This window comes from Anomaloglossus baeobatrachus, chromosome 1 (assembly GCF_048569485.1).
Source record: "Anomaloglossus baeobatrachus isolate aAnoBae1 chromosome 1, aAnoBae1.hap1, whole genome shotgun sequence".
Classification (NCBI taxonomy): Eukaryota; Metazoa; Chordata; class Amphibia; order Anura; family Aromobatidae; genus Anomaloglossus; species Anomaloglossus baeobatrachus.
In genome coordinates, this window is record NC_134353.1 from 922,238,140 (window position 1) to 922,263,955 (window position 25,816).

The following is a 25,816-nucleotide window of genomic DNA, read 5'->3' on the forward strand; positions in this document are numbered from 1 at the left end:
GAGTTTATAAGGAGTACAAGGGGTTAATAGAGAGGAAAGACACAGCCCATTCACTGACTTGTCTACTCGGGCTGGATGTGAATATCCACTTCCCCCAAACACGACTAAATCAATCGCTTTATAACAGAGGCTCTTAGTTAAATGTAGCATAAATTACTGTACCATACTTGCCTAGTATAAGGTCAAAGAAACCCTCAGAACCTCGACGCACGTTTCAAGACAAACCTTTTCATCAGGAGGATCCTGAGCGGGAATCTATATGTATGTAGATGAGATCCCTCCTATATAGGTTTTACAGATTTATATGAGAGTTGAATTTGTTCCTTTGGGGATTGAATATTTATATACAGAGGCTATTATATGCATTTATTGATGTAATATCTATTTATTAATATAATATATGTATCAGTGCTGTTTTCTAATATTGGTGAAAGGACAGAGGTGATCCTTTAATGATATAAACTTTTGACATATTTTCTTTATGAACTAAGTATAACCTCCTTCTGCTCTTGTCACCAATAATATTTTTTTCAGGTCAAAGATCCCCTTAGTTTATGTGTTTTTTCTGGTGATGTTTTTGTTATTATTGTGATGTTTTTAGTGATTTAGAGTAAATAAATGTTTTTTTAAAAAACATTTTTGCAAAATAAAACTATTTTGATACAATATACTCTGATTTCTGTTTGTTTGTTTGTTGATGAAAAAAATTAAAAGTTTACAAAACAAAAGTTGCTTCACTTTTTAGGTGCATAAGGAAAATACCAAACTATGTGCACAAGTAGAAATACTTGTAACACTATAAGAAAGTCGAGTCCCTCTGCTTCCATAACCCTGATAACGCTGACCTGCCATTGATTGTGCGCCTTGTGTTTTTCCAGATATCGATGAGTGTACACTGAAGAATCAGACGGTCTGTTCTCAGATCTGCATCAACACTCTGGGAAGTTACAAATGTGAGTGTCATGAAGGTTATTTCCTGGAAGAGGATGGTAAAACCTGCACCAGGGGAAACGAAGGTAAGCCGACCGAAAGGAATAATTAAGAAAAATTAAAAATAAATAGTATGTAGAGCTCAATTAATAGAAGCGCACCCGCCCTGTCCTTCACATAAAGCCAATAGAATGATGGGCATTTTCTGTCCTCATCCCCCACAGCAAAGTAAAACTGCTTTTGGTGACCATAAAAGTCTGATAGATCCAGAAACTTTCCCTATTCTCATACTATGTAACTTGCCACACACGCTTACATGAACATTCAGCCAGCACTAGGGGTGCTGGAACTCTTTTCCCTCACTTTCCATTATTCTTTTCTCTTGCAATTGTCTAATATCTTGCCTGTTCCGAATGAACAACTGCCTCTTGTTGCGCATGTGTTTAATTTCATAAATGGGTTAGGAGCTGAGACAAAGACTCTGCCCACACTTCATATTGAAAGATAAAAACCTGCCAAATTTCATCTAGAAAAAAAAGAGATGACCCTTTATTTCCTTTATAGAGACCAAGACCCAACTCGGCACTTCCTGTAGAGAGATAAGTCCCATTTCCTAAAACAGAGACCAAGACCAGCCCCCACTTCCTGTAGAGATAAGCCCCAGTTCCTCTAGAGCAGACCTGGGCAAGGGGCGGCCCGCGGGCCACATCCGGCCCGCCTACTCTCTGTGACCGGCCCGCCTGGCTCAGGGCGTCCTTGCTGGCCGGTCACTGATGAGGGCAATCTGACCTGTTGTCCGGAGCTCCAGGCTCCGGGCGGCCCGTGGTCAGATTGCCCTCATCAGTGCCCGGGCAAATGCCGGGGCCCTGGAGAGCCGGGGGGGCCCACTCGGCCTCGTCAGTTCTGGTGACCCTTGGCCAGGGCCCACTCGCCTTAGTTCTGCTGCCCCCGGGCCGAGTTCCGGGGACCGTAGTCCTCGGCAGAAATCTGCGGCGCCGTCCCTTTAAGGAGCACAGACTTCCTGGTTGAACTTCATCTGTGGGCGGAGCTACCGACCGGCCTGCTCATCCCACAGATGAAAGAGTTGCAGTGTCAGCCAGCGACCCCCAGCACAGTGCTTCTTTCCGGCTCTGTGTGGGCCCCCTCTCCACCGTGACCTGAGCGGTATGTGCCCTCCCCACCCCCCGATTTATGGGCCCTGGTGAGCTGTATGGGCTTCTCCCCCCCCCCTTCCTAGGTGTATGCCCTGACCCCCCCCCCCCCCCGTGCCGTATGTGCTGGGCACCAGAGCCGCTTGTGTGGGCCCCCCAGAGCCGCGTGTGTGTCTGTATGTATATATGTAGCAGAGCTATGTGTGTATGTATGTATATATGTAGCAGAGCTATGTGTGTATGTATGTATATATGTAGCAGAGCTATGTGTGTATGTATGTATGTAGCAGAGCTATGTGTGTATGTAGCAGAGCTATGTGTGTCTGTAGCAGAGCTATGTGTGTCTGCAGCAGAGCTATGTGTGTATGTATGTAGCAGAGCTATGTGTGTATGTAGCAGAGCTATGTGTGTCTGTAGCAGAGCTATGTGTGTCTGTAGCAGAGCTATGTGTGTCTGTATGTATGCAGCAGAGCTGTGTGTCTGTAGGCATGTATAATGTGTATCTATGTATGTCAGTGTATATGGCTGTATAGATGTGCCAGTTCTATATGTATTTTTGTGAGTTTGTCTTTAAATATGTATATGTATGTGTACGTATGTGTGTGTCTGCGTGTGGATGGGGCCCACTGGGACTCTTCCGCCCGAGGCCCACAAAAATCTGGAGCCGGCCCTGACCCTGATCAGACGCTGCGTGTCGGGCAGGAAACAGAGGACAGATCCTGAAGCTCCGCACAGTGTAGGCAGCGGAACGCAGGAATCTCTCCTCTGTTCCTTGCCCGACACTTTTCTCTGTGACACACGCACGCCCTGATATCGTCAGTACGGCGCGCGTGTCATTTGAAAAGTTCCCGCCCGGCAGGAGAAGCTGCAGCAGCCGGGGCCGTATGGAGAGAGGCAGCGGCGGGGGCTCCTAGGAATACAGCGTCGGCGCAGCCTGGCCATGTGAAGGAGAAGCAGCTCAGCGGGGGGCTCGTACGGAGGTGTCTGAGGACAGGAACGATAAGAAGAGAGGTGAGTGGTTACTAGTAACCTGCGGGGACAATGGGGGCGGGCGGGGGGCTGGGGGAGAGGGGTAACTTTTGACAAATATTTGGGGTTAATAAACAGGAGAACAAGAGTAAAGTGCAAAAGGTACATGATTTTTATTAAATACACAACAAGAAAAAGATTGTAATTAAAATGGTACACTACCAATAACTCCTAGGGATATAAATAATTAGGACTGAACCAGTTTCAATAGCCTATCCTGTGGATCAAAAGATTAACTAGTAGATATCTATATAGAAGGTGGCTATAGGCCTGGGAAGGTCCAGGTAGTTGGTATGAATATTCAGGAAATGGGGGGGGCTGCTTTATAAGATATGAAGCATAGTCAGATCAAAACCATGGTTTCCCACCAGGTGTGGGTAGGAAATCATGGTGATCCTGCTGGCAACGCTGTTGCTAAATACCAGTGCACAGCAGAATAGGAGATACCATACAATAACCATGTAACACAAGTGTGCAGGATAAGGAAATTCTCTTACCTAAAGTGCTGAAGTGCAATACAAGCCAATACTGGGCAGCCAGCCACGATAAAAAAGCAGTCCCAATGAGAATAGAAAAATATCCCTAAGAGAAGCCAAAGGTCTCCATCCAGCCAAAGGTCTCCATCCGACGCGCGTTTCGCGAGGATAGCTTTATCAAGGTGGAAAACCGAGGTAAGGGGTGTAGTGGTTTAGTATATGGGAATGTAGTTTTACAGGTGTGGTATATGGGGGGTGGAGTGGTGTAGTTTTATAGGTGTGTAGTGGTGTAGTATAATACAGGTGTATATAGGAGTGTAGTATAATACTACACCCCTATATACACCTGTATTATACTACACCACTACACCCCTATATACACCTGTAATATACTACACCCCTATATACACCTGTATTATACTACACCACTACCCCCCTATATACACCTGTATTATACTACACCACTACACCCCTATATACACCTGTATTATACAGGTGTATATAGGGGTGTAGTATAATACAGGTGTATATAGGGGTGTAGTATACTACAGGTGTATATAGGGGTGTAGTATATTACAGGTGTTTATAGGGGTGTAGTGGTGTAGTATATTACAGGTGTATATAGGGGTGTAGTGGTGTAGTATAATACAGGTGTATATAGGAGTGTAGTATAATACTACACCCCTATATACATCTGTATTATACTACACCACTACACCCCTATATACACCTGTAATATACTACACCCCTATATACACCTGTATTATACTACACCACTACACCCCTATATACACCTGTATTATACTACACCACTAAACCCCTATATACACCTGTAATATACAACACCCCTATATACACCTGTATTATACTACACCACTACACCCCTATATACACCTGTATTATACTACACCACTACACCCCTATATACACCTGTATTATACTACACCACTACACCCCTATATACACCTGTATTATACAGGTGTATATAGGGGTGTAGTATAATACAGGTGTATATAGGGGTGTAGTATATTACAGGTGTATATAGTGGTGTAGTGGTGTAGTATATTACAGGTGTATATGGGGTGTAGTGGTGTAGTATAATACAGTTGTATATAGGGGTGTAGTGGTGTAGTATAATACAGGTGTATATAGGGGTGTAGTATAATACAGGTGTATATGGGGTGTAGTGGTGTAGTATAATACAGGTGTTTATAGGGGTGTAGTGGTGTAGTATAATACAGGTGTAGTATATAGGGGTGTAGTATAATACAGGTGTATATAGAGGTGTAGTATATTACAGGTGTATATGGGGTGTAGTGGTGTAGTATAATACAGGTGTTTATAGGGGTGTAGTGGTGTAGTATAATACAGGTGTAGTATATAGGGGTGTAGTATAATACAAGTGTAGTATATAGGGGTGTAGTGATGTAGGTTATCACAGGTGTAGTATATAGTGATGTGCTGCAGTTAATTACAGGTGTAGTATATAGTGATGTAGCATATTACAGGTGTATATAGGGGTGTAGTGATGTAGTATATAGTGGTATAGTATATAGAGGTGTAGTTTATTACAGGTGTAGTGTATAGTGATGTATATTACAGGTGTAGTATGTGGTGGGTGTAGTGATGTAGTATATGGGGATTGTGTGTGTATGAATACATTGTGTGTATGTATATATGTTATACATGCACAGTATATATGCGTGTTTGTATATATATATATATATATATATATATATATATATATGTAGAACCGAGTTAATTATATTAGTCCGGCCCTCTAAAACCATCCCAATCTCTCATGCGACCCCATAGGAAAATTAATTGCCCACCCCTGCTCTAGAGAGACAAAGCTTTGGCTACCACTTCCTATACAGAAACCAAGACCAGCCACTACTTCCTGTAGAGATAAGCCCTACTTCCTGTAGAGATAAGCCCTACTTCCTGTAGAGAGACAAAGCTTTGCATACCACTTCCTGTAGAGAAACGAAGACCCAACCCTGCATTTCATGTCACAAGATAAGCCCCACTTCCTGAACAGAGACTATCACCAGTCTACACTTCCTGTAGAAAGACAAAGCTCTGCCTATTACTTCTTGTACAAAGACTAAGACCAATCCCTACTTCCTGTAGAGAGAGAAAGTTCCACCTATCACTTCCTGTACAAAGACTAAGACCATTCCCTACTTCCTGTAGAGAGACAAAGCTCCGCCTTTCACTTCCTGTACAAAGGCTAAGACTAGTCCCTACTTCCTCTGGAGAGAAAAAGCTCTGCTTATCATTTCCTGTACAAAGACTATCACCAGTCCCTACTTCCTGTAAAGAGACAAAGCTCTGCCTTTCCCTTCCTGTACATAGACTAAGACCAGTCCCTACTTCCTGTGGAGAGACAAAGCTCCACCTATCACCTCCTGTACAAAGACTAAGACCAGTCCCTACTTCCTGTAGAGAGATAAAGCTCTGCCTTTTCCTTCCTGTACATAGACTAAGACCAGTCCCTACTTCCTGTGGAGGGACAAAGCTCCACCTATCACCTCCTCTAAAAAGACTAAGACCAGTCCCTACTTCCTGTAGAGAGATAAAGCTCTGCCTTTCACTTCCTGTACATAGACTAAGACCAGTCCCTACTTCCTGTGGAGAGACAAAGCTCCACCTATCACTTCCTGTACAAAGACTAAGACCAGTCCCTACTTCCTGTGGAGAGACAAAGCTCCACCTATCACTTCCTGTACAAAGACCAAGACCAGTCCCTACTTCCTGTAGAGAGATAAAGCTCTGCCTTTCACTTCCTGTACATAGACTAAGACCAGTCCCTACTTCCTGTAGAGAGATAAAGCTCTGCCTTTCACTTCCTGTACAAAGACTATCACCAGTCCCTACTTCCTGTGGAGAGACAAAGCTCCACCTATCACTTCCTGTACAAAGACTAAGACCAGTCCCTACTTCCTGTGGAGAGACAAAGCTCCACCTATCACTTCCTGTACAAAGACCAAGACCAGTCCCTACTTCCTGTAGAGAGATAAAGCTCTGCCTTTCACTTCCTGTACATAGACTAAGACCAGTCCCTACTTCCTGTGGAGAGACAAAGCTCCACCTATCACTTCCTGTAGAAAGACTAAGACCAGTCCCTACTTCCTGTGGAGAGACAAAGCTCCACCTATCACTTCCTGTAGAAAGACTAAGACCAGTCCCTACTTCCTGTGGAGAGACAAAGCTCCACCTATCACTCCCTGTACAAAGACTATCACCAGTCCCTACTTCCTGTGGAGAGACAAAGCTCCACCTATCACTTCCTGTACAAAGACTAAGACCAGTCCCTACTTCCTGTGGAGAGACAAAGCGCCACCTATCACTTCCTGTACAAAGACTAAGACCAGTCCCTACTTCCTGTGGAGATACAAAGCTCCACCTATCACGTCCTGTACAAAGACCAAGACCAGTCCCTACTTCCTGTGGAGATACAAAGCTCCGCCTATCCGTTTCCATCTTGCTGCTGCCAGAGCTAATAACAACTGATTAGTAGGGGTGTGGGGTGTGGGGCGTCAGACCTCCTCCGATCTGATAATGATTACCTATCCAATGGATAAGACATCAATATCATAAGCCTGGAAAATCCCTGTATGTACACTGAATATTTAAAGAGGTTTCCCACTTTTGAAACTTTTTTTCCCCCTTAAATGCATTTATTTAAGTCTCACAATATTTTTGGGGGCAATTTGGTTGTGTCAATAACTATATCCGTTGGCGTTCTGTAGCCTTTATGTCACAATGTCTATTGCTGACTGCAGAACGAGTTATCTGAGAAACCATCAGTGAGCTTGTTCTGACAGTCTCATGGGAGAGTTTATAAATTTGTTTCCAATAACATCAAAGTTAAATGCGTTTGGATCAAAAAGCCTGGTAAAGCCAGTTCAAAATTTTTAATGGAACCCACTTATTTCTGGCCCTAGATACATATATTTAAAGGGGTTGTCCACTACTTTAACATTGATGACCTATCCATCAATGTCTGATCAGCCAGGTTCTGACACCTGGCACCCATGCTGATCAGCGGCGGCAGTAGGAGGCCGGAAATGCTCAGTTCCGGCGCTATTACGTTTTCTGATAGCGGCCCTGGACGGGTACTGCACATCTATGCCCTGGCTTATCAGGTCGTCACAGGGTATTGTGCAATCTGCCCTCCTGTACAATATCCATCTCCTCCTTGGTTACGGATCCCTGACCTTTGGTGTTGCTAAGAACAAGCTAATTAAAATCCTAGGAACACTCCGCATCACTCCCAACAGACACACCAGTGGCTAACCCGAACGGAATAGGGTCGCCCACTTGGGGGTTGGTTGAAGGGGAGGTCAGGAGTGTTAGGAGACAGACAGTTGAGAAGTGACTCTCGAGAGGAGAGGTCAGGAGCTCGGCTCCTTAAGACTACCAGGTGGCAGACGTTGGTCTGGGCCTGGTAGGAGCTGGACCCAGGTCGCAGTGGATAGTGACAAGGGGCACGGACTGTCGAGGAGGACAGCCGGCGGCCTTGTGCCATCAATGGGCAGGGGCCAGGGCACGACGGGGTACGTGGACCCTAGGTCAGGAAGGAGCTTCAGTCGTCCTGACAATTTACCCGACGAGGATGGAGCCTTCAAGATCCGTTCTCCACCCGCTCCAAAATCGAGGTACTAGCGCAACGAGGGGGATAGGACTTTCCCAATACACAGTCCAGAAAATCCCAAGAGTGAACCCTGAGAGCAAGCTCACCGAGTTAGCCATACTGGTGAGCAGGACCCGACTAGTTTTATGCTAAAGGGACCAGTTAAAAGAAAAGGTGCCAAGGAAATGGTCACAGGCCAACAGGTAACACCAACGGGCACGAGATCCATGCGTGCTCCCTCCAAGCGGCAGCGGTGTCAAGAACTTTGGTTTACCACTGTTGTTGGTGTCAGCGTTATTGGACTGAGTGAGTACATACATGACCCTTACCGTCCCGACGGCACCTCCCCGTCACCATCACCAAGTCCCGGGGCATTACCCATACACGTGGAGGGGTTAAACACCTAGCTGCCCACACCTTCGCCACCGGGTTCTCCCAACCGCAGCGATGGTACTCTTACCACGCATGGTACTCTTACCATCGGCTTATCAGACATTGATTCTAAGGATAGGCCATCAATATTAAAGTAATGGACAACCCCTTTAAGTATTTTTTAAAAAGGTCCCTAAAGTAGGGAGCAAACTTCTTGTCCGTGATGGACATACCATTGGTGCAACCTGTGTGGCTGTATAGGGGCCCAAGAGTTAAGGGGGCCATTTCTACGTCCAAAGCAGGTGCAATTTTGCATTTTTAGGAGTTCTTCGGCTGCAAAGGGACGATATATTGCTCTTTTCTCTCTGTGTCCGCCAGTGTCTTGCTGTGACCACTAGGGGGCGAGCTATCTACTGCTATATACATACATGACAATTGTCCTGACTTTGTCCCAATTTTTCAAAAATTACTAAAGCAATTTTGCAGTGCTCTGAGCCAAAGTGAGGCAGGGATCTGTGTTTTCGGTATTATTGGGCCATCCAGGACTAAGGTGGGTCTCACACGTCCATAAAATATCACTTGGTCAGGAGACCCGGCGACCGGGCAAGGCCTTCCGGATCCAAGCCCAATTGTGAAATAAGCACTAGAAATGGAAGATCTGAGCTTTTCCCTGTGTATTTTGGATATGACCTCTGTATTGACCTCAATAAATTCCATATAATGCATTCAATTGCATGGAGCGGCTCAGCAATAACCAGAATATTTATTTATTTATTGATATATATATATATATTTTTTTTTATTTTTTTTTTTATTTGCTTTTATTTTTTTTTTATTTTTTTTATTTTTTTTTAAATGACCCTTTTTGTTTTGCTTTAATTTATTGCATTTATTCATTCTCGGAGCAGAAGACAAAAAAACAAAAAAATAGAAAATGAGAAAAAAAATCATCATGGCCATTTTTAGACTTTAAATGCGCAAAATAAAAGCTGGAATGGCGAGTAACGCCGGAGAGCGCACCCCACCCCAGCGGGGGTCACCTATCCGCCTCGCTCTTCAGGTCTGGAACGTTTCGCATTTCACATCTCGGCAATGTTAATCTCATTTACTTTTGTCTGGAACTGCTTTAGAAATGAAGATGAATCTCTGCCCGAGTATTTAATGGCTCGTGTTTTCTAGCGTAGATCAAACGCCGCTTTCCCCCTTTTGCTCTCGAAGGTTTTCCAGAAAATGTTTTATGCTTTTCATATTTTTTTAATTTATTACCTGCAATACAGAGAAACAAGTTATAGCAATAATCATTATTGTTACAAATGTAAATTGCAAACACATTGGCGCAGCGCGGCCAGGACGGCCTGGATTACTGCAGACATCACATTAATACGTCCAGTGCTCATCCCTGTAATTCCAGTGCGATATCTGCACACGATCTGCAGCTCTGGCCGAGAAAACAGTCAAACCACGGACAAAGCAATGGGAAGAGCACCACCAGGTGGCCAGAGGCAGTACTGCACCGGGGGAAAGTGTCACAGGGATGTTATTTATGTGAAAGCTTATATATACAGTATAATATACAGTATTATATATAGTATTGTATACAGTATAGTATAAGCTTATATATACAGTACAATGCAGAATAGACGCGATGGAAATTAATCAGAAGGCTTTGGGTTTTGTGCTGAGGTCCTCTTGCACTGGCTGCAGCTCTGAAGATACAAAGAACTAAACTATAACAATTATTAAAACATCAACAGCTGAAAAAAACAAAGAAAAATGGTCATCGTTCAGACCAATCCCAACTATGCTACTTACCAGACCTCTCCATCCCCCGTCTTTCTCCATCACCCACTATTCTATATACCAGACCTCTCTGTCCCCCACTCTTCTATATACCAGACCTCTCCATCCCCTGCTCTTCTATATACCAGACCTCTCCATCCCCTGCTCTTCTATATACCAGACCTCTCCATCCCCCGCTCTTCTATATACCAGACCTCTCCATCCCCTGCTCTTCTATATACCAGACCTCCCCATCCCCTGCTCTTCTATATACCAGACCTCCCCATCCCCTGCTCTTCTATATACCAGACCTCTCCATCCCCTGCTCTTCTATATACCAGACCTCTCCATCCCCTGCTCTTCTATATACCAGACCTCTCCATCCCCCGCTCTTCTATATACCAGACCTCTCCATCCCCTGCTCTTCTATATACCAGACCTCCCCATCCCCTGCTCTTCTATATACCAGACCTCCCCATCCCCTGCTCTTCTATATACCAGACCTCTCCATCCCCTGCTCTTCTATATACCAGACCTCTCCATCCCCTGCTCTTCTATATACCAGACCTCTCCATCCCCTGCTCTTCTATATACCAGACCTCTCCATCCCCCGCTCTTCTATATACCAGTCCTCTCCATCCCCTGCTCTTCTATATGCCAGACCTCTCCATCCCCTGCTCTTCTATATACCAGACCTCTCCGTCCCCTGCTCTTCTATATACCAGACCTCTCCATCCCCCGCTCTTCTATATACCAGACCTCTCCATCCCCCGCTCTTCTATATACCAGACCTCTCCGTCCCCCCTCTTCTATATACTAGACTTCTTCATCTCCCGCTCTTCTATATACCAGACCTCTCCGTCCCCCCCTCTTCTATATACAAGACCTCTTCATCTCCCGCTCTTCTATATACCAGACCTCTCCGTCCCCCCTCTTCTATATACCAGACCTTTCCATCCCCTGCTCTTCTATATACCAGACCTTTCCGTCCCCCACTCTTCTGTATTCTAGATCTTCTCTGTCCCCCACTCCTCTATATACCAGATGTCTTCATCCCCCACTCTCCTATGTACCAGACCTCTCCCTCCCCCGCTTTTCTTCATACCAGTCCCTTCCATCCTCCGCTCTTCCATACACCAGACCTCTCTATCCCCCATCCTTCTATATACCAGACCTCTCCGTCCCCCGCATTTCTCCATCCCCTGCTCTTCTATATACCAAACCTCTCCATCTACCGCTCTTCTATATACCAAACCTCTCCATCTACCGCTCTTCTATATACCAAACCTCTCCATCTACCGCTCTTCTATGTACCAAACCTCTCTGTCCCCATCTTCTCTATATACAGTGGGTACGGAAATTATTCAGACCCCTTTAAATTTTTTACTCTTTGTTTCTGTAGCATACCATGGAGCCTTAGAGTACTCGTCACCGGGCCAGTGGTTCCATGGGGTAGCTGTGACTGGCCTGACCCAGTTACATGACATCGTTGGCTCCATGAAAAACAAACAAGTGTCCAGTACTGATGGGGATGGAAGGAGGGTGACGGGCCCCTGGGAAGCATGTCACTGGTTGCAGCGGTGACTGGGGTCTCGGCCTCCTCCGCCGCCGACCCTTCCTGTGACTAGTCCTCTCCCAGGGGCAGTACTGGATGGGGAATGGGGATGCTTCGCAGCGCCACCCGTGGTATGCGGCCATGAATTAGCCGCCGCTGCACAGTCTCTCTCCAGGGCAGGTGTTGTTAGGTGCAGCCAGAATAGTGTTGTTCCCCACGGGCGGAGCGGGGAATCCCGGGAGGTTGGTAAGAACGGGGGCGGCAGTCCACGGGAGCACCGGAGTGCAGGGCAGTGGCAGTTACTCAGTCACCAGGTGCGGGTTCCAGTGACTTTATTTACTGGTTCAGGTGGTATCGCACCCCGGGTGCTGGTCCTCGCCATCAGAGACTCCGGTCGAACCCGGGCAGGTCAGAGGCTGGATCCGGTTTGGTAATCTGTGGCCCTTCTCCTCCATGCACAACTCTGTACTCTCCACCGGTCCTGGCCCATACGGCCATCTCGTGGGTCGGACCTCTGTCCCGTCTCCCAGGCTCCCACTCTGCTGCCGCGCCGCGGCCGCCTGAATTGGGGCTCTGTACCTCTCTTGTGCTCAGTCCCGTGCTCTGTCGACTACTCTTTTAGTCCACGATTACAGGTGCCGGGTCCCGTCTCTCTAGGTGTTACTGGCCCCAACTTAGTTGTGCTGTCTCTATGGTATTACATCCAGACAGCTGTTTTGCCGAGGCCGAGGGGCCTGGCAGCTAGTGATGTGTCGGTCGCAAACCATCCGACACAAAGATCCGGCTCCCTGCTGTGACCGACAGGAGCCGGATCACCAATGAGAGCCACTAAAATATCTAAACGGCTCTTTTCGCCGCTGAAACCACACCCACCCGTGGCTAAACTCCGCCTACTCAACAATCTAATTGGTCACTTGTAAGTGGGCGGGGTTTAGCAGTGGATGGGCGAGGTTTTTGCGGCGTTACTATAATCTTAAATATGTGCTCACTTGGGGTGAACACATATTTAATAAGGAGCCGAGAAAGATCTGAAAGATCCGGCTCTTTTTGGTGAACGGAGCCATAGGAACCGGATCACCAAAAAGAGCCGGACTGCCCATCACTACTGGCAGCCCTCCCTCGGGGAGCTACACACCGTGCGTCTGCTCTGTCTCGTGTCCACGCTGTTCTCCTCACGAAAAGTGAAACTGCTTTGTTTTCTACTCCTAGCTGCCCATGCCCCCACCTTTGCAAGTTACTATGGCAACCACTCTTGCTTCTAATTTGTGGTGGCCACCTGGTCTGCCAGGAACTGTATGTGTAGAAACATTGCTAACCCTTTCCTAGAGATTGCTTCTCCTTGCTGTATGTTGGTGTGAGATGTGTGTAAACTTACCGGGCCAACCTCACCCTGCCTGGGAAGGATATAATGCTATACCCTGTAGCAACCAGTCTCGGAGGTGCTACATTTCATTGCAGCCATTTGGAAAATTCAAAAAAAGTTCATTTTTTTCTCACTAATGTGCACTCTGCTCCCCATCCCCCATTTTGACAGAAAAAAACCAAATGTACAAATGTTTGCAAATTTATTAAACAAGAACAACTGAAATATCACATGGTTGTAAGTATTCAGCCCCTTTGCTCAGTATTGAGTAGAAGCCCCCTCCCTTTTAAGCTAGTACAGCCATGAGTCTTCTTGGGAATGATGCAACAAGTTTTTCACCTCTGGATTTGGGGATCCTCGGCCATTCTTCCTTGCAGATCCTCTCCAGTTCCATCAGGTTGGATGGCGAACGTTGGTGGACGCCATTTTCAGGTTTCTCCAGAGATGCTCAATTGGTTTTAGGTCAGGGCTCTGGCTGGGGCGGTCAAGAATGGTCAAAGAGTTGTTCTGAAGCCACTCCTTTGTTATTTTAGCTGTGTGCTTAGGGTCATTGTCTTGTTGGAAGGTGAACCTTCGGCCAAGTCTGAGGTCCAGAGCACTCATATACATATATATATATATATATATATATATATATATACATATCTCTGTACTTGGCCGCATTCATTTTTCCTTCAATTGCAACCAGTCGTCCTGTCCCTGCAGCTGAAAAACACCCCCATAGCATGATGCTGCCACCACCATGTTTCATTGTAGGGATGGTATTGGGCAGGTGATGAGCAGTGCCTGGTTTTCTCCACACATACCGCTTTGAATTATCACCAAAAAGTTTTATTTTCATCTCATCAGACCAGAGAATCTTATTTCTTATAGTATGGGAGTCAGTTATGTGTTTTTTTGCAAGCTGTATGCGGGCTTTCATATGTCTTGCACTGAGGAGAGGCTTCCGCCGGACCACTGCCATAAAGGCCCCACTAATAATGCTGTCCAGCCTAAGGCACACCTGTGCAATAATCATGCTGCCCAGCCTAAGGCGCACCTGTACAATAATCATGTTGGCCAGCCTTAGGCACACCTGTGCAATAATCATGCTGTCTAATCATCACCTTGATATGCTAAACATGTAAAGTGGATGGATTATCTCGGCAAAGGAGAAATGTTAAATAACAGAGATTCAGACAAATTTGTCAACAGTATTTGAGAGTAAAGGGCCTTTTGCGGACATAGAAAAAGTCTTTGAGTTCAGCTCATGAAAAATGAGAGCAAAAACCAAAAGTGTTCTGCTCATAATTTTATTCAGTGTAGCTAATAATAATAATCGGGTTCTTATTATGGGGGATTTCAACTATCCAGACATACAGTGGGACATAGAAACTTCTGGTTGTGGTAAAAGCTGTAAATTGTTATCTACCATTCAAGACCATTTCCTCTCTCAGATGGTAGGTGAACCGACCAGGGGAGATAATTTGCTAGATCTGGTCCTGTCAAATAGACCGGATACAATTTCAGATCTACAGGTCCGGGAGCACTTGGGCACCAGCGATCATAATATGGTAAGCTTCAACATAATATTCAATAGAACATTTCAAAGGGGAAATGCTAAAACCTGGAATTTTAGAAAAGCTGATTTCAACAAATTAAGGGAAGAGCTTAAATGTGTAGATTGGGACAAAGTCATGGTAACTGGGGATACCGAACATAAATGGGGTAAGTTTAAGGATATACTACTAGAGTCCTGTAAAAAACTTATACCCAGTGGTAATAAAATGTCCAGGAATAAAAAGAAACCACTATGGATAAATAAGACTGTACAAAGTATAATAAAACAAAAACAAAGGGCATTTAAAATCTTAAAGGCTGAGAATACAGAAATAGCATTGCAGGAGTATAAAGATATCAATAGGAAATGTAAAAAAGAAATCAAACAAGCAAAACTAGCTACTGAAACAAAAATCGCCAATGACATTAAAATAAATCCCAAAATCTTTTATAAATACATTAATGCCAAAAGGAAAACAAAGGATAGTATTGGCCCCTTAAAATATAATAACAAGTTAGTTATAGAGGACAAACAAAAGACTGAGATATTAAATAGGCATTTCTCATCTGTATTCACCAAGGAACTGACTGTACCAGGGATCATTCAACAAGTGAAAAATCAAAGTTCACCACCCGATATAATTAATTTAACACAAGATGAAGTACGCCTACGTCTGAGTAAATTAAACATTGACAAATCCCCAGGGCCAGATGGCATTCATCCACGAATATTGAGGGAATTGAGCTCCGTAATCGACAGACCGCTGTATCTCCTCTTTTTAGACTCACTTGTAACAGGGTTGGTGCCTCAGGATTGGAGGATTGCTGATGTGGTACCGATATTTAAGAAAGGTAAGAGGGTAGATCCAGGCAACTACCGTCCAGTAAGCCTGACATCAGTAGTATGCAAAGTTTTTGAGGGCATTTTAAGGGATGACATGCAAAAATATATTGCAGAAAATAATATGATAACTGACAAACAGCATGGATTCATGAAAGATAAGTCGTGTCTAACCAACCTGTTGGGGTTCTATGAGGGGGTAAGTTCAAACCTGGATATTGGTAATGCAGCTGATGTGATTTATTTGGACTTTGCAAAGGCATTTGATACTGTACCACATAATAGCCTTATACTAAAGCTCCAGAAGCAAGGACTAGGGGACACAATATGCAACTGGGTAAGGAATTGGCTAAAAGATAGGAAGCAAAGAGTAGTCATAAATGGAACATTCTCTAAATGGGCTATAGTCAGCAGTGGGGTGCCGCAGGGATCTGTGCTTGGACCGATTCTTTTTACTCTCTTTATTAATGACCTTGTGGATGGGATTGATAGTACAGTGTCAGTCTTTGCCGATGACACCAAACTATGTAGGATATTAAAAACTGACCTGGATAGTACAATATTACAAAAAGATCTGGATAAGATGTCAGAATGGGCAGATACTTGGCAAATGAGATTTAATGTTGATAAATGTAAAGTAATGCACCTAGGACGGAGTAATCCTATAGCTGAGTATACGTTAAATGGAAGTAAACTCAGGACTACAGAACAGGAGAAGGACTTGGGTATTCTCATTACAAATAAGCTGAGCAGCAGCACTCAATGTCAAGCAGCAGCTGCTAAAGCAAACAAGATTTTAGGGTGGATAAAAAGAGAGATTAGATCCCGTGATCCCAACGTATTGTTACCCCTCTATAAATCACTTGTAAGGCCACATCTGGAATACGGGATCCAGTTTTGGGCTCCACATTTTAAAAAGGACATTCAGAAGTTAGTCAGTTCAAAGGCGGGCAACTAGACTATTACAAGGAATGGAGGCCTCCCATATGATGGCAGATTGAAAAAGTTAGATATGTTTAGCTTAGAAAAAAGACGTCTCAGAGGAGATCTCATTTATATGTATAAATACATGTGTGGTCAATATAAAGGACTGGCACATGACTTATTCCTTCCAAAGACAGTACTAAGGACCAGGGGGCACTCACTGCGAGTGGAAGAAAAGCGATTCCGAAACCTAAATAGGAAAGGGTTCTTTACAGTTAGAGCGGTCAGACTGTGGAATGCCGACCACAAGAGGTAGTAATGGCAGATACTATAACAGCTTTTAAAAAAGGGCTGGATGATTTCCTCAGTACACACAACATTGTAAGTTATAAATGACTTAGTGACTAAATCTAGAACTAGTGGAGGAAGGTTGAACTAGATGGACCTAGGTCTTTTTTCAACCTAAGTAACTATGTAACTATGTAACTATGTAGTTCTAATATCAGACCTGTCCTCTGCTACAGAAAACGAATCCCTCTGAAAACAGTCATTTCCCACATAATTCCACCAAGTCCTTCCCAATGCAAAATACAATCTAAAAACCAAATGTGAAAATACGAGGGATCTGTCAGCACGACCCACACGCACTGCGAGCAGGTAATGATATTATTCCAATCTAACAAAGTTTACTTTACTTACAGGAGAATTTGAACAATCGAACAACGTCCTGAAACCAGGAATCTGCTCCGATACTTGTAAGGAATTCCACCAAATAAAACAGACCGTCTTACAGCTAAAACAGAAGGTACAAGATCAACCCCATACACAGTATTATAGTAGTTATATTCTTGTACATAGGAGGCAGTATTATAGTAGTTATATTCTTCTACATAGGGAGCACTATTATAGTAGTTATATTCTTGTACATAGGTGCAGTATTATAGTAGTTATATTCTTGTACATAGGAGGCAGTATTATAGTAGTTATATTCTTGTACATAGGAGGCAGTATTATAGTAGTTATATTCTTGTACATAGGGAGCACTATTATAGTAGTTATATTCTTGTACATAGGGGGCAGTATTATAGTAGTTATATTCTTGTACATAGGAGCAGTATTATAGTAGTTATAATCTTGTACATAGGGGCAGTATTATAGTAGTTATACTCTTGAACATAGGGGCAGTATTATAGTAGTTATATTCTTGTACATAGGGTCAGTATTATAGTAGTTATAATCTTGTACATAGGAGCAGTATTATAGTAATTATATTCTTGTACATAGGGGCAGTATTATAGTATTTATAATCTTGTACATAGGGATAGTATTATAATAATTATATTCTTGTACATAGGTGCAGTATTATAGTAGTTATATTCTTGTACATAGGACAGTATTATAGTAGTTATAGTCTTGTACATAGGAGCAGTATAATAGTAGTTATATTCTTGTACATAGGGGCAGTATTATAGTAGTTATATTCTTGTACATAGGAGCAGTATTATAGTAATTATATTCTTGTACATAGGGGCAGTATTATAGTATGTATATTCTTGTACATAGGGGCAGTATTATAGTAATTATATTCTTGTACATAGGGGCAGTATTATAGTAGTTATATTCTTGTACATAGGAGCAGTATTATACTAGTTATATTCTTGTACATAGGGAGCAGTATTATAGTAGTTATATTCTTGTACATAGGGGCAGTATTATAGTAGTTATATTCTTGTACATAGGAGCAGTATTATAGTAGTTATATTCTTGTACATAGGGGCAGTATTATAGTAGTTATATTCTTGTACATAGGGGCAGTATTATATTAGTTATATTCTTGTACATAGGGAGCAGTATTATAGTAGTTATATTCTTGTACATAGGGGGCAGTATTATAGTAGTTATATTCTTGTACATGGGGGCAGTATTATAGTAGTTATATTCTTGTACATAGGGGCAGTATTATAGTAGTTATATTCTTGTACATAGGGGCAATATTATACTAGTTATATTCTTGTACATAGGGAGCAGTATTATAGTAGTTATAGTCTTGTACATAGGAGCAGTATTATAGTAGTTATATTCTTGTACATAGGAGCAGTATTATAGTAATTATATTCTTGTACATAGGGGCAGTATTATAGTATGTATATTCTTGTACATAGGGGCAGTATTATAGTAATTATATTCTTGTACATAGGGGCAGTATTATAGTAGTTATATTCTTGTACATAGGAGCAGTATTATACTAGTTATATTCTTGTACATAGGGAGCAGTATTATAGTAGTTATATTCTTGTACATAGGGGCAGTATTATAGTAGTTATATTCTTGTACATAGGAGCAGTATTATAGTAGTTATATTCTTGTACATAGGGGCAGTATTATAGTAGTTATATTCTTGTACATAGGGGCAGTATTATATTAGTTATATTCTTGTACATAGGGAGCAGTATTATAGTAGTTATATTCTTGTACATAGGGGGCAGTATTATAGTAGTTATATTCTTGTACATGGGGGCAGTATTATAGTAATTATATTCTTGTACATAGGGGCAGTATTATAGTAGTTATATTCTTGTACATAGGGGCAATATTATACTAGTTATATTCTTGTACATAGGGAGCAGTATTATAGTAGTTATATTCTTGTACATAGGGGCAGTATTATAGTAGTTATATTCTTGTACATAGGAGCAGTATTATAGTAGTTATATTCTTGTACATAGGGGCAGTATTATAGTAGTTATATTCTTGTACATAGGGGCAGTATTATAGTAGTTATATTCTTGTACATAGGGAGCAGTATTATAGTAGTTATATTCTTGTACATAGGGGGCAGTATTATAGTAGTTATATTCTTGTACATGGGGGCAGTATTATAGTAGTTATATTCTTGTACATAGGGGCAGTATTATAGTAGTTATATTCTTGTACATAGGGGCAATATTATAGTAGTTATATTCTTGTACATAGGAGTAGTATTATAGTAGTTATATTCTGGTACATAGGGAGCAGTATTATAGTAGTATTATTCTTGTACATAGGGGAAGTATTATAGTAGTTATATTCTTGTACATAGGGGCAGTATTATAGTAGTTATATTCTGGTACATAGGGAGCAGTATTATAGTAGTATTATTCTTGTACATAGGGGCAGTATTATAGTAGTTATATTCTTGTACATAGGAGCAGTATTATAGTAGTTATATTCTTGTACATAGGGTCAGTATAATAGTAGTTATATTCTTGTACATAGGAGCAGTATTATAGTAATTATATTCTTGTACATAGGGGCAGTATTATAGTAGTTATATTCTTGTACATAGGTGCAGTATTATAGTAGTTATAATCTTGTACATAGGGGCAGTATTATAGTAGTTATATTCTTGTACATAGGGGCAGTATTATAGTAGTTATATTCTTGTACATAGGAGCAGTATTATAGTAGTTATATTCTTGTACATAGGGGCAGTATTATAGTAGTTATATTCTTGTACATAGGGGCAGTATTATAGTAGTTATATTCTTGTACATAGGGAGCAGTATTATAGTAGTTATATTCTTGTACATAGGGGGCAGTATTATAGTAGTTATATTATTGTACATAGGGGCAGTATTATAGTAGTTATATTCTTGTACATAGGGGGCAGTATTATAGTAGTTATATTCTTGTACATAGGGGGCAGTATTATAGTAGTTATATTCTTGTACATAGGAGTAGTATTATAGTAGTTATATTCTGGTACATAGGGAGCAGTATTATAGTAGTATTATTCTTGTACATAGGGGAAGTATTATAGTAGTTATATTCTTGTACATAGGGGCAGTATTATAGTAGTTATATTCTGGTACATAGGGAGCAGTATTATAGTAGTATTATTCTTGTACATAGGGGCAGTATTATAGTAGTTATATTCTTGTACATAGGAGCAGTATTATAGTAGTTATATTCTTGTACATAGGGTCAGTATAATAGTAGTTATATTCTTGTACATAGGAGCAGTATTATAGTAATTATATTCTTGTACATAGGGGCAGTATTATAGTAGTTATATTCTTGTACATAGGTGCAGTATTATAGTAGTTATAATCTTGTACATAGGAGCAGTATAATAGTAGTTATATTCTTGTACATAGGGGCAGTATTATAGTAGTCATATTCTTGTACATAGGAGCAGTACTATAGTAATTATATTCTTGTACATAGGGGCAGTATTATAGTAGTTATATTCTTGTACATAGGAGCAGTACTATAGTAATTATATTCTTGTACATAGGGGCAGTATTATAGTAATTATATTCTTGTACATAGGGGCAGTATTATAGTAGTTATATTCTTGTACATAGGAGCAGTATTATACTAGTTATATTCTTGTGCATAGGTGCAGTATTATAGTAGTTATATTATTGTACATAGGAGGCAGTATTATAGTAGTTATATTCTTGTACATAGGGCAGTATTATAGTAGTTATATTATTGTACATAGGAGGCAGTATTATAGTAGTTATATTCTTGTACATAGGGCAGTATTATAGTAGTTATATTATTGTACATAGGGGCAGTATTATAGTAGTTATAATCTTGTACATAGGAGCAGTACTATAGTATTTATATTCTTGTACATAGGGGCAGTATTATAGTAATTATATTCTTGTACATAGGGGCAGTATTATAGTAATTATATTCTTGTACATAGGGGCAGTATTATAGTAGTTATATTCTTGTACATAGGTGCAGTATTATAGTAGTTATATTATTGTACATAGGAGGCAGTATTATAGTAGTTATATTCTTGTACATAGGGCAGTATTATAGTAGTTATATTCTTGTACATAGGGGGCAGTATTATAGTAGTTATATTCTTGTACATAGGAGCAGTATTATAGTAGTTATAATCTTGTACATAGGAGCAGTATTATAGTAGTTATATTCTTGTACATAGGGGGAAGTATTATAGTAGTTATATTCTTGTACATAGGAGCAGTATTATAGTAGTTATAATCTTGTACATAGGAGCAGTATTATAGTAGTTATATTCTTGTACATAGGGGGCAGTATTATAGTAGTTATATTCTTGTACATAGGAGTAGTATTATAGTAGTTATATTCTGGTACATAGGAGCAGTATTATAGTAGTTATATTCTTGTACATAGGGAGCAGTATTATAGTAGTTATATTCTTATACATAAGGGGCAGTATTATAGTAGTTATATTCTTGTACATAGGGGGCAGTATTATAGTAGTTATATTCTTGTACATAGGAGCAGTATTATAGTAGTTATATTCTTGTACATAGGGGGCAGTATTATAGTAGTTATATTCTTGTACATAGGAGCAGTATCATAGTAGTTATATTCTTGTACATAGGGAGCAGTATTATAGTAGTTATATTCTTATACATAAGGAGCAGTATTATAGTAGTTATATTCTGGTACATAGGAGCAGTATTATAGTAGTTATATTCTTGTACATAGGAGCAGTATTATAGTAGTTATATTCTTGTACATAGGGAGCAGTATTATAGTAGTTATATTCTTATACATAAGGGGCAGTATTATAGTAGTTATATTCTTGTACATAGGGGGCAGTATTATAGTAGTTATAATCTTGTACATAGGAGCAGTATTATAGTAGTTATATTCTTGTACATAGGGGGCAGTATTATAGTAGTTATATTCTTGTACATAGGAGTAGTATTATAGTAGTTATATTCTGGTACATAGGAGCAGTATTATAGTAGTTATATTCTTGTACATAGTGGCAGTATTATAGTAGTTATATTATTGTACATAGGGGCAGTATTATAGTAGTTATATTCTTGTACATAGGGGGTAGTATTATAGTAGTTATATTCTTGTACATAGGGGGCAGTATTATAGTAGTTATATTCTTGTACATAGGAGCAGTATTATAGTAGTTATAATCTTGTACATAGGGAGCAGTATTATAGTAGTTATATTCTTGTACATAGGGTCAGTATTATAGTAGTTATAATCTTGTACATAGGAGCAGTATTATAGTAATTATATTCTTGTACATAGGGGCAGTATTATAGTATTTATATTCTTGTACATAGGGATAGTATTATAATAATTATATTCTTGTACATAGGTGCAGTATTATAGTAGTTATATTATTGTACATAGGACAGTATTATAGTAGTTATAATCTTGTACATAGGAGCAGTATAATAGTAGTTATATTCTTGTACATAGGGGCAGTATTATAGTAGTTATATTCTTGTACATAGGAGCAGTATTATAGTAATTATATTCTTGTACATAGGGGCAGTATTATAGTATGTATATTCTTGTACATAGGGGCAGTATTATAGTAATTATATTCTTGTACATAGGGGCAGTATTATAGTAGTTATATTCTTGTACATAGGAGCAGTATTATACTAGTTATATTCTTGTACATAGGGAGCAGTATTATAGTAGTTATATTCTTGTACATAGGGGCAGTATTATAGTAGTTATATTCTTGTACATAGGAGCAGTATTATAGTAGTTATATTCTTGTACATAGAGGCAGTATTATAGTAGTTATATTCTTGTACATAGGGGCAGTATTATAGTAGTTATATTCTTGTACATAGGGAGCAGTATTATAGTAGTTATATTCTTGTACATAGGGGGCAGTATTATAGTAGTTATATTATTGTACATAGGAGGCAGTATTATAGTAGTTATATTCTTGTACATAAGGCAGTATTATAGTAGTTATATTCTTGTACATAGGGGGCAGTATTATAGTAGTTATATTCTTGTACATAGGAGCAGTATTATAGTAGTTATAATCTTGTACATAGGAGCAGTATTATAGTACTTATATTCTTGTACATAGGGGGCAGTATTATAGTATTTATATTCTTGTACATAGGAGCAGTATTATAGTAGTTATAATCTTGTACATAGGGGCAGTATTATAGTAGTTATATTCTTGTACATAGGGAGCAGTATTATAGTAGGTATATTCTTGTACATAGGGGCAGTATTATAGTAGTTATATTCTTGTACATAGGGGCAGTATTATAGCAGTTATATTATTGTACATAGGAGTAGTATTATAGTAGTTATATTCTTGTACATAGGGGGCAGTATTATAGTAGTTATATTCTTATACATAAGGGGCAGTATTATAGTTGTTATATTCTTATACATGGGGCAGTATTATAGTAGTTATATTCTTGTACATAGGGGCAGTATTATAATAATTATATTCTTGTACATAGGAGCATTATTATAGTAGTTAGATTCTTGTACATAGGGGCAGTATTATAGTAGTTATATTCTTGTACATAGGAGGCAGTATTATAGTAGTTATATTCTTGTACATAGGGGGCAGTATTAAAGTAGTTATATTCTTGTACATAGGGGCAATATTATAGTAGTTATATTCTTGAACATAGGAGCAGTATTATAGTAGTTATATTATTGTACATAGGGGCAGTATTATAGTAGTTATATTCTTGTACATAGGGGCAGTATTATAGCAGTTATATTATTGTACATAGGAGTAGTATTATAGTAGTTATATTCTTGTACATAGGGGGCAGTATTATAGTAGTTATATTCTTATACATAAGGGGCAGTATTATAGTTGTTATATTCTTATACATGGGGCAGTATTATAGTAGTTATATTCTTGTACATAGGGGCAGTATTATAATAATTATATTCTTGTACATAGGGGCAGTATTATAGTAGTTATATTCTTGTACATAGGAGCAGTATTATAGTAGTTATATTCTTGTACATAGGGGCAGTATTATAGTAGTTATATTCTTGTACATAGGGGTAGTATTATAGTAGTTATATTCTTGTAAATAGGGGCAGTATTATAGTAGTTATATTCTTGTACATAGGAGACAGTATTATAGTAGTTATATTTTTGTACATAGAGGCATTAGTATAGTAGTTATATTCTTGTACATAGGAGGCAGTATTATAGTAGTTATATTCTTGTACATAGGGTCAGTATTATAGTAGTTATAATCTTGTACATAAGAGCAGTATTATAGTAATTATATTCTTGTACATAGGGATAGTATTATAATAATTATATTCTTGTACATAGGGGCAGTATTATAGTAGTTATATTATTGTACATAGGGCAGTATTATAGTAGTTATAATCTTGTACATAAGAGCAGTATAATAGTAGTTATATTCTTGTACATAGGGGCAGTATTCTAGTAGTTATATTCTTGTACATAGGAGCAGTATTATAGTAATTATATTCTTGTACATAGGGACAGTATTATAGTAATTATATTCTTGTACATAGGGGGCAGTATTATAGTAGTTATATTCTTGTACATAGGAGCAGTATTATAGTAGTTATATTCTTGTACATAGGAGTAGTATTATAGTAGTTATATTATTGTACATAGGAGGCAGTATTATAGTAGTTATATTCTTGTACATAGGAGCAGTATTATAGTAGTTATATTCTTGTACATAGGGGGCAGTATTATAGTAGTTAAATTCTTGTACATAGGGGCAGTATTATAGTAGTTATATTCTTATACATGGGGCAGTATTATAGTAGTTATATTCTTGTACATAGGGGCAGTATTATAGTAGTTATATTCTTGTACATAGGGGCAGTATTATAGTAGTTATATTCTTGTACATAGGGTCAGTATTATAGTAGTTATATTCTTGTACATAGGAGGCAGTATTATAGTAGTAATTATCTTGTACATAGGGGCAGTATTATAGTAGTTATATTCTTGTACATAGGGGCAGTATTATAGTAGTTATATTCTTGTACATAGGGTCAATATTATAGTAGTTATATTCTTGTACATAGGGGCAGTATTATAGTAGTTATATTCTTGTACATAGAAGCGGTATTATAGCTGTTATATTGTTGTACATAGGAGCAGTATTATAGTAGTTATATTCTTGTACATAGGGGCAGTATTATAGTAGTTATATTCTTGTACATAGGAGCAGTATTATAGTAGTTATATTCTTGTACATAGGAGCAGTATTATAGTAGTTATATTCTTGTACATAGGAGCAGTATTATAGTAGTTATATTCTTGTACATAGGAGCAGTATTATAGTAGTTATATTCTTGTACATAGGAGCAGTATTATAGTAGTTATATTCTTGTCTTTAAAAATGATGATAGCAGTCCTTTATAACAGTTATAGTGATCCAAACATGAGAATCTTAACCACTGTTGGTGTTTCCCTGATGTAA

General features: G+C 39.8%; 1 protein-coding gene across 1 annotated transcript in view; it reads left to right on the forward strand.

The window, feature by feature from the left end:
• The window catches only part of CCBE1 (collagen and calcium binding EGF domains 1), a 511,157-nt gene that overhangs the window by 459,393 nt on the left and 25,948 nt on the right, over positions 1 to 25,816 (forward strand). Inside the window, exons 5-6 of the mRNA XM_075343280.1 lie at positions 879 to 1,016; positions 17,300 to 17,403. Coding sequence (XP_075199395.1) covers positions 879 to 1,016; positions 17,300 to 17,403 — 242 coding nt within the window. The remainder of the gene's footprint in view (positions 1 to 878; positions 1,017 to 17,299; positions 17,404 to 25,816) is intronic.